Below are 14,305 nucleotides of genomic sequence, written 5' to 3' on the forward strand. Positions count from 1 at the left end.
AAAGATTGAGAATTTTGGAAAAAAAAATGTTACTTTGTGCTATAAAAAAAACAATAAAAAATTTTTAAAAAAAATATTTATTATGTATTCTGTTACATTATGTTGGTTAAAAAATCCCAATAAGCGTATATTTTATTGGTTTGCACAAATGTTATAGCCTCTAGAAACTAGGGGATATTTTTATGGCATTTCATTTTTTTTAATAGTAATGGTGGCGGACAAATCGCACACCTAACTGACACTTTTGACAATTTTTTGGGGGGGGGGGAACCAGTGACATTATTACAGTAATCGGTGCTAAAAATATGCACTGTTACTGTACTAATGACACTGGCAGGGATAGGGTTAACACCAGGGGCGATCAAAGGGTTAAGTGTGTCCCTAGGGGATGCTTTCTTACTGTGTGGGGGATGGACTCACTGTATGAACAGAGAGATCTGTGTTCCTGCTTAGCAGGAACACAAGATCTCTCTGTTCATTCCTGACAGGACGGTAATCTGCCTTGTTTACATTGGCAGACCACGCCCTGTCTCTCTGGGGAGCAATCATGGATGGGCGGCAGACATGGCGTCCGTCAGACCTGCTGATTGGCTCCCCCTCTGGCCAATCAGCCGCACGTGCGCCCCCGCTGGCTATTGCACGAAATTAAGTACAAGTACGTAGTTTTGAGCAATAGAGCCGCCCTGCCGATGTATATGTACTGCGGCTGGTCGGCAAGTGGTTAAAGGGGTGGTTCCCCTAAAAATAAACTTTTGACATTGCATTTGCTACATTAATTACAATTAGAATCGGCTGGTTTTATTGAAAAAATACCTCTGTACGTAGCGTTTGCTATATTCGTTCCCACCGCCACTTCCGGGTACGATGCTGGCGGTGGGCGTTCCTAATTGATGGACAGGCATCCGACCGACGCATCCATCGCGTCACGAGATGCCGAAAGAAGCCGAACGTTGGTGCGGCTCTATACGGCGCATGCGCACCGACGTTCAGCTTCTTTCGGCATCTCGTGACGCGATGGATGCGTCGGTCGGATGCCTGTCCATCAATTAGGAACGCCCACCGCCAGCATCGTACCCGGAAGTGGCGGTGGGAACGAATATAGCAAACGCTACGTACGGAGGTATTTTTTCAATAAAACCAGCCGATTCTAATTGTAATTAATGTAGCAAATGCAATGTCAAAAGTTTATTTTTAGGGGAACCACCCCTTTAAAAAGGAGTCAAACAACTATATGATAATAAATGGCTTCATATGATTACTATTCATAAATAAAAGTAAATTGGCATAATTAATCATATTTTCAATATCAATGCCAACATTCCATGGTTTCTGCCAGGGTATGCAAACTTTTGAGCACTTTTGAGCACAACTGTACTTGGTAAATACAGCTTTTGGTGAAAGGGATTGTATAAGAAAAAAAAAAAAAAATTTAAACCTGAAATCTAAGTGCAAAAATGTACTTGATATGTTAGATCACATGCGTGTAACATGATCAGTAACTGGGCCTCCATTTCGTGGTTTAAAAGCACAAATACAACAGCAAAAATCTTGTTGTAACTAGCTGATGTATTGGTGTTCTGACTTCCTCAGCTGTTTCTTCATATCAGCAGCATTTGTACTTGTTTCCCAGAGTTGCTGTTTAGCATTTCAATACTGCGTTGATGGGGGAGCTGGCAATGGAGATGTGCTTGTTTTAAGAGCTTTGTCAGTAGAAGTCTAGAAAGAAGGGGATGAGGGGACCTGACTCAACTTACCAATGCAGTTGTTTTTTATTTCTCATCACCGATGATTACCTGTCCTTGTGCCTAGCTTTATGTTTAGAATGATATTTTAGGAATCACTGCAAATCACTGCAAATCTAATCGCACTATATTCAGTCATGTTTGTTGAACTAGATGTCTTTTTTATTTCAACCCTGACTAACTATGTAACTTTGTTATATTTGTTAAGATTTACTAGTAAATTATCGGGCCACATATTGATTTAAAGTGGATGTAAACCCGATTCATGAAATTTGACCTGGGAACATATATCTGAAGTGTTAACGTATCTCTCTCCAAAGCACTAAGTCCCATGTCTTTCTACTGCTCCGTTACTCTTTAATCAGCATGATAACTTCTGACAAGTTCTCTGACACATGAGATGAAAGCAGTTGAAAATGTGTGTCGGGAAGGGAGTTATAAATTGATTAGCAGAGAGCTGATCTATTCACAGCATAGCACTGCATGTTTCTTTTTTCCTCTCCCTATGTGGAGGGGGTGTGTGTTCCTTTCCTCCAATCAGCTCTCACATAGTGTATGCCAAGACTCCCCTCCCACTGCTGAAACAGGAAGTAAAAATTCTAACATGATGTTCACATTCTAAAGAATGTGGAAAGCTGAAGACAGCAGATATACATGTAAAACCTATGTAGAGAGATTTGTTTAATCTCTGTGTATGGTCTGAGGCTGTTCACGTCACTGGGTATAGTAGAGGGTTTACATCCACTTTAATCTTTGCAGTGACGACTTTCATTTGTATTAGTGACTGGTACAATTTAGTGAGCCGTGTTTTTCTTGCACCTTTTTTATTATGTAACCCAATTTCTCTTGAAGCTCAATCCTAAGGAAATGTTATGCCGGGAAGCAGTGAATGACTGCGACATCCCAGAAATGTGTACAGGAAATTCCAGCCAGGTAATAAGAACATTTTTGCTTTCTTTAAAATAAATATGTTTTGCTTTATTTCCAGCACACTTAGGCCAGTAAATAATTTCTCCTACTTTAAAGCGGGAGTTCACCCGAAATTTTTTTTTTTAACATTAGATTGATGCTCATTTTGTCAAGGGGAATCGGGTAGTTTTTTTAAAATCGAAGCAGTACTTACCGTTTTAGAGAGCGATCTTCTCCGCCGCTTCCGGGTATGGTCTTCGGGACTGGGCGTTCCTATTTGATTGACAGTCTTCCGACGGTCGCATACATCACGTCACGATTAGCCGAAAGAAGCCGAACGTCGGTGCGGCTCTATACGGCGCCTGCGCACCGACATTCGGCTACTTTGGGAAAATCGTGACGCGATGTATGCGACCGTCGGAAGCCTGTCAATCAAGTAGGAACGTCCAGTCCCGCAGCCCATACCCGAAAGCGGCGGAGAAGATGCATCTCTAAAACGGTAAGTACTGCTTCGATTGTAAAAAAAACACCCGATTCCCCTTGACAAAACGAACCTCAATCTAAATGTTAAAAAAAAAGTTTTTTGGGTGAACCTCCACTTTAAAATTCTGCACTTGGATAATTGCACTATATGACCAAATATTTGTAGCACCTGTCCATCATACCTACACTATATGGCTAAAAGTATGTGGATAACTCTCAGGTGTTTCCGAATTATTGAAGTTATAATGTACAAAGTCATTTTGAGAATTGTGCGCTTCCAACTTTGTGGTAACAGTTTAGGGAAAGTCAAATCCATAAAGACAAGGTTTGATGAGTTTGGTGCAGCAGAGGTGCTTTAAAAATAACATGTTTGTTATTTTTAAAGAAAAAATAACGAGACTTTACAATCACTTTAACCTTTGTGTGTCACCTTGTGTATCTGTACCAAGGCTAAACATTCCAGGGGATGGAAATTTTTGATCCGAGCCATTTGGGTGTTTTCTGTTATCATCATGATTTAAAAAGGATCCAAATAACTATGTGATAATAAATGGCTTCATATAGTCACTATCTTAAAATAAAAGCCATTTTCTGGGGAAAAAAACAAATGCAGACACCACATCTGAAGACTGATAAGCTCTAATACATTACATTTTTATTCTTCGGTTTAGATACAGGGTACTTTCACAGGGTATTTCTTGCATTTTTTTTGCTCGTATTTGTGTGTATTTGCGTGTATATTTGCATGTACATGAGGAAAATAAATTCTAGCTCTTAGAATGGAACTTTAACCTCCTCAAATTGACATGCGAGTATTTGCGTGCATATGCATAGAATACTGACTGGCAACTCGGATTTCTGTTTTTGTTTTTTTTTTGTTTTGTTTTTACTCATCCATATGCAGAGCATGTTTACATGCCTGTTTGTACCGACTCCATGAAAAAGTGTGCTGAGTTTAGATAAGTGTAACACCTTCTAGTGTTCAACTAGTGTCACAGTAGGTAAAGCATACTCTGATTCAGGGCTGAGTCATGAAATCTGGCTCAAGGTTTACTGGATTTCAGGGCTGGATCACTCATTCAGGCAGCTCTCTGGTTCCGGATTGTTGGAGAACGTTCTGGAAGCTGGAGGGCAGAGGCTAGGAGGGTTGTTCAGTTGTTCTGCATACTCACGAGAGCTCTTGACGTGCTGAGGGGACTGTTGGTGGCCCTGGCATTTCCTGCAGTTGGAAAAACAGGATCAGGTGTCCGTTTATGAAGCAGTGAAATCTATTCACTGCTTCTTTCTCCGGCATTCACGGTGAAGATTTTTCTCCTCTGGTGCCTGTTTATGAAGCGGAGAAGATAGCTTCACCCTTGGAGGAGTGAAGTGATCTTCCAACGCTTCAAACACTGGAGAACGGACCAGAAATTCACAGAAATACGGAGATGACAGTTTATTGAGCAGTGATAAATTATCACCGCTCAGTTCACTGAAAGACACGTGGTTAATGTAATTAAAATAACGAGTCCCCCTGCATAATATATATATGTATACACACACACACATTGTATATACATGTATATACACACACATTATATATATGTACATGTATACATTATATATATTTATGTATATATATGTATACACATAAAAATTACAGGGGGACATGGTTACAGTGTTGGGGGGTCTGAACGAGGTTGAAGGAAGACCTGTGTGAAGTTGGCACCCCATGTTTGTAAAATCTGAATAAAAATATACCATTCGTTTGTGCAGCGTTTGTGCTGGTTTGTGCCGCTAAAACGAGCGTTTGTGCAGGTTTGGTTTCTGAGATATTAAACATTCAATTTAATGCAAGCCCCGCCCACTTTGCACCCCATGTTGCTGAATTTAAAAAAAAACGCACCATTCGTTTGTGCCGCGTTTGTGCTGGTTTGTGCCGCAAAAAGAAACGTTTGTGCCGTTTTGGTTCCGGAGATATTGAGCGTTATATTTTCTGTAACCCCGCCCACTTTGCACCCCATGTTGCTGAATTTTTAAAAAAATGGCGCCATTCGTTTGTGCCGCGTTTGTGATGGTTTGTGCCGCAAAAAGAAACGTTTGTGCCGCTCAATATCTCTGGAACCAAAGCGGCACAAACGTTTCTTTTTGCGGCACAAACCAGCACAAACGCGGCACAAACGAATGGCGCAGTTTTTTTTAATTCAGCAACATGGGGTGCAAAGTGGGCGGGGTTACAGAAAATATAACGCTCAATATCTCCGGAACCAAAGCGGCACAAACGTTTCTTTTTGCGGCACAAACGTGGCACAAACGAATGGCGCCGTTTTTTTAAAAATTCAGCAACATGGGGTGCAAAGTGGGCGGGGCTTGCATTAAATTGAATGTTTAATATCTCAGAAACCAAACCGGCACAAATGCTCGTTTTAGCGGCACAAACCAGCACAAACGAATGGAATATTTTTATTCAGATTTTACAAACATGGGGTGCCAACTTCACACAGGTTTAGCCTAGGTTCACACTGCTGCGAATTCAAAATCGCGGTAAAATGCACGATTTTACCGCGATTTCGCGGCCGCGATTTCGCCGCGATTTCAGCCGCAATTTAATGTAAATCGCGGCCCGAAATCGCAAAAAGTAGTACAGGAACTACTTTTTGAAATCGCAGATGCGGCGTCGCACTGATTAGGACAGTGCCATTGCCGACAATTGCCGCGGATTTGAGATGCGATTTGACATGTCAAATCGCATCTCAAATCGTTCCAAATCGTACCCAGTGTGAACCAGGGCTGAAGGAAGTTAAAAATCTTCCTCCTTCCTCCTCAGAACCCCTGGGATTCCCTCTTCACCAGCTCTGAGCTGGTGAATCAGGGAGTGTGAATTCTGACACAGATCACCAGTGAAGAGCTCAGATCACAGCTTCATAAACTGGCCGTTTCTGTGTCAGTCTATGAGACTTCACTGTGTGTAGAGATAATCTGCAGGAGAACAAGTTCAAACACTTCTCCCCCCGATTATCACTGTTTCATAAACTGTTTATGGGCTGTGATCACTGGTGATCCTTGGGATCACTGCTCTTCACTGCTTCATAAACGGACACCTTAGTGTCTACAAGGGAGTTACACTTTGGGCTACTTTCCTAGGGGCTTTTACTTTTCTAACAGAGACTGTTGGCTGCCAAGAGAGGAATCATTGAGGCCGGATTCACACTAGTGCAGTGCGAATTTCAGCTCTCTTATCTCTGCAGAGAGATAAGAGAACTGTTTAGCAGATCATTTCCATTTTAGCTGCGAATTTGGAGACCTTGGAGAGGGGAGGGGGAGGGGGGAAGTGTATTGAGGTGAATGAGAGAAATCCTGAAGAGAAATTAACACATCTGCAAATCAGATGCATGCCCATAGAAGATAATGGTCCTGAATTCGCACCTGAGCTGCACCGCAATGCCTAGAAAACGCACACGTTTTTTTGGCAATGCGCAGTGTGAATGCATCGCACAAATGTGAACCAGCCTCATTGAAATCAATGTATTTTACAATGTTATGCGAATTGGATGCGGTTTAAGCCGCAACCAATTCACATAGGTGTGAACCCGGCCTTAGAGTTCTACAAAGTAAAAGAGAAGAATCAATCAAAGTTGTACATAGGGAGGAGGTTGTCCCTGATTTTGTTACTGTCAGATTGGGCATTCCATAATCCCTATTCCCCATCCAAGTTATCACCCCTAATAAAACATCAAAACAAAGCTCAGAGACTGCTCCTTGTCTCTGGATGAATGTGGGGAACCCTGTAATCTGCAACCCCTTTGGGTTTAGTGCTACATAAGTAAAAAAATTGTGCATGTATCCCTAAAAATGCTATGTATTTGGACAGCAGTGTGCGAGAGGCCTAAAAAACAAAATTCTTGTTTTTTTGCTAAACATTGTTTTGCATAATTGCTAAACAAGGTGTCAGTCTGCAGCAAGCTACAGTTTAATATAAAAAGAAAACTCAAAATTTTCCGCATTGCAGCTATGACAACAGTCCTCCGATTATAGACGGGTTTTCCCAGAACACCTTTGCTTTGCACTTTTAATTGGCCTGCTGCATGTTCCAGAAGACTGTACTGATATGAAATTACAAGCAACATATGAAATGGAATATGGTAATGCCCTTTAGGTTTTTAGGGATGCCAGATGCCAGGGTTGCAGTGTTTCTTAAAACACCTCTGGGACTGATCATGTGATTATGGCAGAGCCTTTCACTTATTATAAAAGATTTTGACAAGTGCATTGGAAGAGTATAGGAAAATGTCCTAATATGGGAAATGGACTCATAAATACACGTGTTTGATGAATTATCGATATGTATTGCCCACAGCAAATAATGACTTCCATTTTTATATTTTTAGACCAAAGCTGGAAAACAAATCTTATGGGCAATACAGGCAATACATTTTCAGAATGTGTTTGAATATGAATTCTTATGTCTAATAAAGACTATGTTATTGATAAATATTTGCTTTATATTTCTTTTAGTGTCCTCCAAATATCCATAAACTGGATGGATACCCATGTGAGGATAAGGAGGTAATGTATAGATAACTTTTCATGAAAAAACACTTTACAACACAGCTGTTATCTTAGGTCCAGTTCACACCATAGAAACGCAGTCTGGATGCGTTCCAGATGCTTTTTTTTTTACGCATTTTCGGTGCGTTGCAGTGCTTTTTTGGTGCAGTTTGTGGCGCAGTCCAGTGCATCCCCCCCCTCTCTTTTCTTAACCTTAAATAAGGACATGTGTGTTCCAGTGACTTTTTTGTGCGTTAGGTGCGTTCTGGTGTTTTTTTTATGTGTTTTACAGCGTTCCATTGCAGAACAAATTCAGCATGGTCTACTTTGTTTTCTGGAACTGGAACACACTGGAACTGCAACTGGTGTGAACTATGCCATTGAAAACCATATAACCTACTTTCCATGCGTTTTTGATGCAGAAAAAAAAAATGCACTGGACTGCATGTGGTGTGAACTGGCCCTTAATGTTTAATACAATTATGTCTCTTCCTTTCCCCTCCTTCTCCCTCTTTCTCATTGTTCCCCTCTTATGCTTACTTCATCTCCCTTTCCCTCGTACTTTTCTCTGTCTTCCCTCCTCTTTCCCTCTCCTCTCCCTTTTCCTTCCTTTCTCTTATCCTCTCCCTTCACGTCTACACTCCTCTCCTCTTCATCTATCCTATTCCTTCCTCTCTCGCCCTCCCATCTACTTTTGGCTCCCTTCCCTTTTCTTCCCTTTACCACTCTTCCCTTCACCACTCTTCCCCTGATCTTTTTTTCTGCCCTCTCTTCTTCTCTCCTCTCACTTCCCTTTTTCCTCTTCTCCCCTCCTCCTTTCCACTACCCTCCCCTCTCTTCCCTTACCTCCTCCTTCCCTTCCTACCTTTATACCTGTTTCTTTCATTTTTTGTCCTGCCTCTCCCCTGCCTTACATTTTATTTTCCTGTCTTCGCCATTTCCTTTCCCTTTGCTTCTGTCTGCATTTTCTTTCTCTTTTTATTGTTTCTCTGTCTCTTACCATGTCTTACTAACTAACGGTCTGCCCCACTCTCATCTATCACCGTTCTAGGGCCTTTGCTTTGGTGGAAGGTGTAAAACTAGAGACAGACAGTGCAAGTATATCTGGGGTGACAGTAAGTATCTGGAAGATTATTATTAGTCATTAATGGGTTAAATTACTCTCCACAACATTACAGTAATAATGAACTAAGTAGATAATCACCAGATAAAACTGATGTTTTGATATGACTATCGCTGTTATCGTAGATTTAATTTAAGAAGGTATTTTTATTTATTTGTACCATTGTCCTTTGTATAGAAAATATTAAAATACCTGTAAATATCATTTGTAGCTTCCTTTGCTTATCATTTAGTTTGTATTTTTTCTTTGTCTTCTGTGTATTAAAATGTTCTTGATTGCTAATAAAAAATAAAACATGAATCCTGATTAGTTACTATAGGTTGCAGCTCTATTCTTTGCACCCGATTTTAAAACCTGTCTCCATAGTTCTTGTATAATCCGTGTATCAGATATATTACTTCACTGTATCCAGCAGACATTTGTTTCTATTAAAAACATATTGTGTCTTCCAGAAGTGGCAGCTGCAGACAGGTATTGCTATGAAAAGCTGAACATCGAAGGCACTGAAAAAGGCAATTGTGGGAAGAATAAAGACACCTACATACAGTGCAGCAAACAGTAAGAAGTATTTCCTGTGACTTGTCTGCTACATTACTGAATATTATGAGACAGTGTGGTTACGTTTAAAAAAATAAAAATAACAAACATATCATACTTACCTCCACTGTGCAGTACGTTTTGCACAGAGTGGCCCCGATCGTCCTCTTCTGGGGTCTCACAGCGGCTCTCATGGCTCCTCCCCGCAATAGATAACCCTCTCTCCCGAGGGGGTTACCTTGCGGGCATGCTCCCGTGTCATACACTCGGCCTCACCCCCTGGCGGCCGCGTCATTGGATTTGATTGACAGAAGTGGGAGCCAATGGCTGCGCTTCTATCAATCTACCCAATGAAGAGCCGAGAAGTCGCGGGGAGAACGACGCAGGATCACGCCCACGGAAGTTCGGGGCTCAGGTAAGTAAAATAGGGAAGTGCAAGGTGTTTTTTTACCTTAATGCATAGGATGCACTAAGGTGAAAAAACACGAGGCTTTACAATCCCTTTAATCTTAAAGTGAGTTTATACTCAAAATTGTAACTCCAGGTATGATTTTTGTTTCTTTTTATATACAGTGTGTAAGGGTTAGAACCTCCATCAGGTTTTTATCGCTGTCTGTTGGGATGATTCTGTCTCGCTTCCTGTTTCACTAACTGCTCAAAAAACGTGCGGGGTAATCCCTCATGAAACACAGACCACAAAAACTTTCATTGAAATGTATTCATTCAAATCCTAAATAATATACAGTGCAGTGCAAATGTTGTAGGCAGGTGTAAAGAAATGCTGTAAAGTAAGATTGCTTTCAAAGATATATATTTTAATTGTTTATTGTTATCAATTTACAAAATGCAAAATAAGTGAACAGAAGAAACATTTTAATCAAATCAATATTTGGTGTGACTACCCTTAGGCCACAAACCAGCATCAATTCTTACACTCAGGGATTTTGTAGGATGATGCCGCGTACACACGACCATTTTTCGGGTTGTAAAAAATTACGTTTTTTTTTATATCATTAAAAACTATCGTGTGTGGGCTCCGTAAAAAACGACATAAAAAATGTCCATTAAAAATTTCGAACATGCTCTAATTTTTCACATCCTTTTTAACGTTGTCCTTTTTTATGTCGTAAAAAATGGTCATGTGTGGGCTTTAACGATGTGAAAAAAAGGCGCATGCTCAGAAGCAAGTTATAAGATGGGAGCGCTCGTACTGGTAAAACTAGCGTTCGTAATGGAGATAGCACATTCATCGCGCTGTAACAGACTAAAAAGCGCAAATCCTCTTTTACTAACACGAAATCAGCAAAAGCAGCCTAAAGGGTGGCACCATCTGAATGGAACTTCCCCTTTATAGTGCCGTCGTACGTGTTGTACGTCACCGGGCTTTGAAAGAGCATTTTTTTTTTCACGATCGTGTGTAGGCAAGGCCGTTTTAATGATTGGGTTGAAAATTTTTTGTTTTTTCTAGACCATTAAAAACGTCATTTTTTAGAACCCGAAAAACGGTCGTGTGTACGCGGAATGAGAGTCAGGTGTATGCCAACAATCTATACCAAGCAGGTGCTAATGAACATCAATTTCATATGTAGGTTGAAAACGTCATTAACTGTAACAGAAACAGCTATGTAACAACTGGGTAAGGAACAGACAGACTGCTACTAAGGTGGGGTTGTGGAAGACAGATTCATGTCACAGGTCATACATCATGGCAGGACTGAGCTGTGCAACAAGACACAAGGTAGTTATACTGCATCAGCAAGGTCTCTTCCAGGCAAAGATTTCAAAACAGACTGGGATTTCAAGATGCTCATGCTCTTTTTAAGAAGCACAAAGAAAGGAGCAAAAGAAACATCATCTTTGCTTCCCTTCAACACTGGAGGATGTTCAACAGTGTCAACAGAACTGGTGGAAACCAGTGGGACCCAGGTACACCCATCTACTGTCCAGAGAAGTCTGGCCAGAAGTGGCTTTCATGGAAGAATTACAGCAAAAAAGCCATACCTCTGGCTATACACGAAAACATAGGAAGTGGGGGCAGAAAAATGGCAGCAGGTGCTCTGAACTGATGAGTCAACATTTTTAATATTTGGCTATAGCAGGAGGCAGTTTGTTGGTGGAGGGCTGGAGAGTGGTATAAGAATGAATATCTGGAAACAACTGTGAAGCATGGTGGATGTTCCTTGCAAGTTTGGGGCTGCATTCTGCAAATGGAGATGGAGATTAGAATCAGGATCTATGGTGTCTTCAATGCTGAGAAATACAACCAAATAGTTATCTATCATGCCAAACTATCAGGGAGGCATGTGATTGGTCCCAAATTTATTCTGCAGCAGGACTACAACCCCAAACATACATCCAGTGTAATTTAGAACTAACTTCTTCTTAAGAAGAGTCCTGTAAGTGATGGTTTGCTGCCCACAGAACCCTGATCTCAACATCACCGAGACTGGGATTACATGAAGAAACAATTGAGGCAGCCTACATTCACAAAAGATCTGTGGTATGTTCTCCAAAGCCTTGTACACACGATCGGACTTCCATCCAAATTTTCTGTGGATTTTGGTCTGAAGGGCGTTGGCCGTGAACTTGTTCTCCATACACATGGCACAACATTTTCAGCCAACATTCACCAAACCACGTGGGTTTTCAGCTCTTTAGCGCCACCCTTTGGGCAACTTCTGCTATTGTTGTCTGATGTTTAGCATTGGTTTGGAGCATGCGCGTTTGTACTTTGGATTTTAGTTGGACGTACTTGTGTACACACGATCGGATAAACCGACTTAACAGATTTATTGCTCAACAGTTGTGAGCATGAACAGCCAACTTTTGTTGTCGTTAATTCAGGCAATAATTGTCTGATGGAGCATACACACAGTCGGATTATCCGACACAACACGTCCGTCAGAAAATTATGGCCATAAAATTGAATCGTGTGTACGAGGCTCAAGATGTTTGGAACAGCCAACTTGCAGAGTTTCTTCAAAAACTGTGTGCAAGTGTATTAATTCTGTTTTGAAGGCAAAGGGTGGTCACACCAAATATTGGTTTAATTTGCAAACGGGTGCATCCACGTTTTGGTTGGAATTGGAAAGAGAAGATTACCTAACCACTTAAGGACCGCCTAACGCCGATATATGTCGGCAGAATGGCACGGCTGGGCACAATCACGTACCTGTACGTGATTGTTAAATGCCCAGCCGGGGGTCGCGGGCGCGTGCCTGCGACCCGGTGCGAAGCTCCGTGACCACGGGCGCGGGACTCGTGGACCCGATCGCCGCTGGAGTCCCGCGATCAGTCCCCGGAGCTGAAGAACGGGGAGAGCTGTGTGTAAACAGCTTCCCCGTTCTTCACTGTGGCGCCGTCATCGATCGTGTGTTCCCTTTTATAGGGAAACACAATCAATGACGTCAGACCTACAGCCACACCCCCTACAGTTAGAAACACAGATGAGGTCACACTTAACCCCTTCAGCGCCCCCTTGTGGTTAACTCCCAAACTGCAATTTTTCATTTTCACAGTAAACACTGCATTTTTAATGCATTTTTTGCTGTGAAAATGACAATGGTCTCAAAAATGTGTCAAAATTGTCCGATGTGTCCGCCATTATGTCGCAGTCACGAAAAAAAACGCTGATCGCCGCCATTAGTAGTAAAAAAAAAAAAATGTCTAAAAATGCAATAAAACTATGCCCTATTTTGTAAACGCTATAAATTTTGCGCAAACCAATCGATAAACGCTTATTGCGATTTTTTTTTTACCAAAAAATAGGTAGAGGAATACGTATCGGTCTAAACTGAGGAAAAAATAAGTGTTTTTATAGTTTTTTGGGGGATATTTATTATAGCAACAAGTAAAAAATATAGCATTTTTTTCAAAATTGTCGCTCTATTTTTGTTTTATAGCGCAAAAAATAAAAACCGCAGAGGTGATCAAATACCACCAAAAGAAAGCTCTATTTGTGGGAAAAATAGGACGCCAATTTTGTTTGGGAGCCACGTCGCACTTGTCAGTTAAAGCGACGCAGTGCCGAATCGCAAAAAGGGACCTGGTCCTTTACCTGCATTTTGGTCCGGGTCTTAAGTGGTTAAAGGCGTTTAGGGTTTTTTCTTGTTACATTTACTTTATTTTTTTTTAAGAGACATTTGAACACTTCTCTTTTTTCTTCTGATTTGGGGATTTGGTGTTACTATAAGGAATTTCTTATTCACACATTGGGCACCGTTTGTATATACGCAAGGTATATAGGGGTATATGATAAGGTTTATGAATACATAAAGAATACATAGTTTGTTATTGATGATTATAGCACGGTGGTAATTGCTATTTATCCTTTTTTGAATGAACACATAGAAGTTTATTACATTAGCGCATCTTTTTTTGTTTTCATTCTATTTATACAAGTGTATAAACACAGTATAGGGTGGCAGCTGTTGTTTTCCCTTTTTTTTGGCACACAGGTTATTAAAATGATTCATTATGCAAGTGTCTGTTTTTTGAACTTTGCAAAAGTTTTGAGATTTTCTTCATTGTGGAGGTTGGGTTTATAATAAAGAAAATACTGTAATCTCTCTAAAATGTTTTTACAGGGATGTCCTTTGTGGTTATCTGTTGTGTACCGACACTTCGAGTGTGCCAAGGTTGGGTGAGCTGGAATCTCTTACATCAGCTTCTTTCACGCATCAAGGAAAATTTTTAAACTGCAGGTGAATGGATGTTATATTTTGGTTTCACCCCTCACTCTCTGAGCCTGCTGAAATTCATGCCATGGGTGGCCCTGTCATATCCGCCCAACATTCTTTAATCAGAAAAGTGAACTGGGCAGAAAATTGTTGTCCAAACAGTGGCTGCATCCAATCAGATGCAGTCACTCTTTGGGTGTTCTGACAGTGCTGACTGTCGTAATACAGTAGCCGGCAGGAAAGATTCCTACATACATGCTGTATAGTGTGGATGGGGAAATTGTACAGTGTACAGCTCTGTTTTT

At 41.0% G+C, this 14,305-nt stretch overlaps 1 protein-coding gene across 8 annotated transcripts in view; it reads left to right on the forward strand.

Annotated features, from left to right (window-relative positions):
• The window catches only part of ADAM22 (ADAM metallopeptidase domain 22), a 390,621-nt gene that overhangs the window by 320,737 nt on the left and 55,579 nt on the right, over positions 1-14,305 (forward strand). For all 8 annotated transcript variants that reach the window (XM_040352431.1, XM_040352432.1, XM_040352434.1 and 5 more), the window contains exons 18-22: positions 2,595-2,675; positions 7,629-7,679; positions 8,713-8,776; positions 9,237-9,342; positions 13,908-14,024. In XM_040352431.1, the coding sequence (XP_040208365.1) occupies positions 2,595-2,675; positions 7,629-7,679; positions 8,713-8,776; positions 9,237-9,342; positions 13,908-14,024 (419 nt within the window). The remainder of the gene's footprint in view (positions 1-2,594; positions 2,676-7,628; positions 7,680-8,712; positions 8,777-9,236; positions 9,343-13,907; positions 14,025-14,305) is intronic.

Source organism: Rana temporaria, chromosome 5 (genome assembly GCF_905171775.1).
Source record: "Rana temporaria chromosome 5, aRanTem1.1, whole genome shotgun sequence".
Classification (NCBI taxonomy): domain Eukaryota; kingdom Metazoa; phylum Chordata; class Amphibia; order Anura; family Ranidae; genus Rana; species Rana temporaria.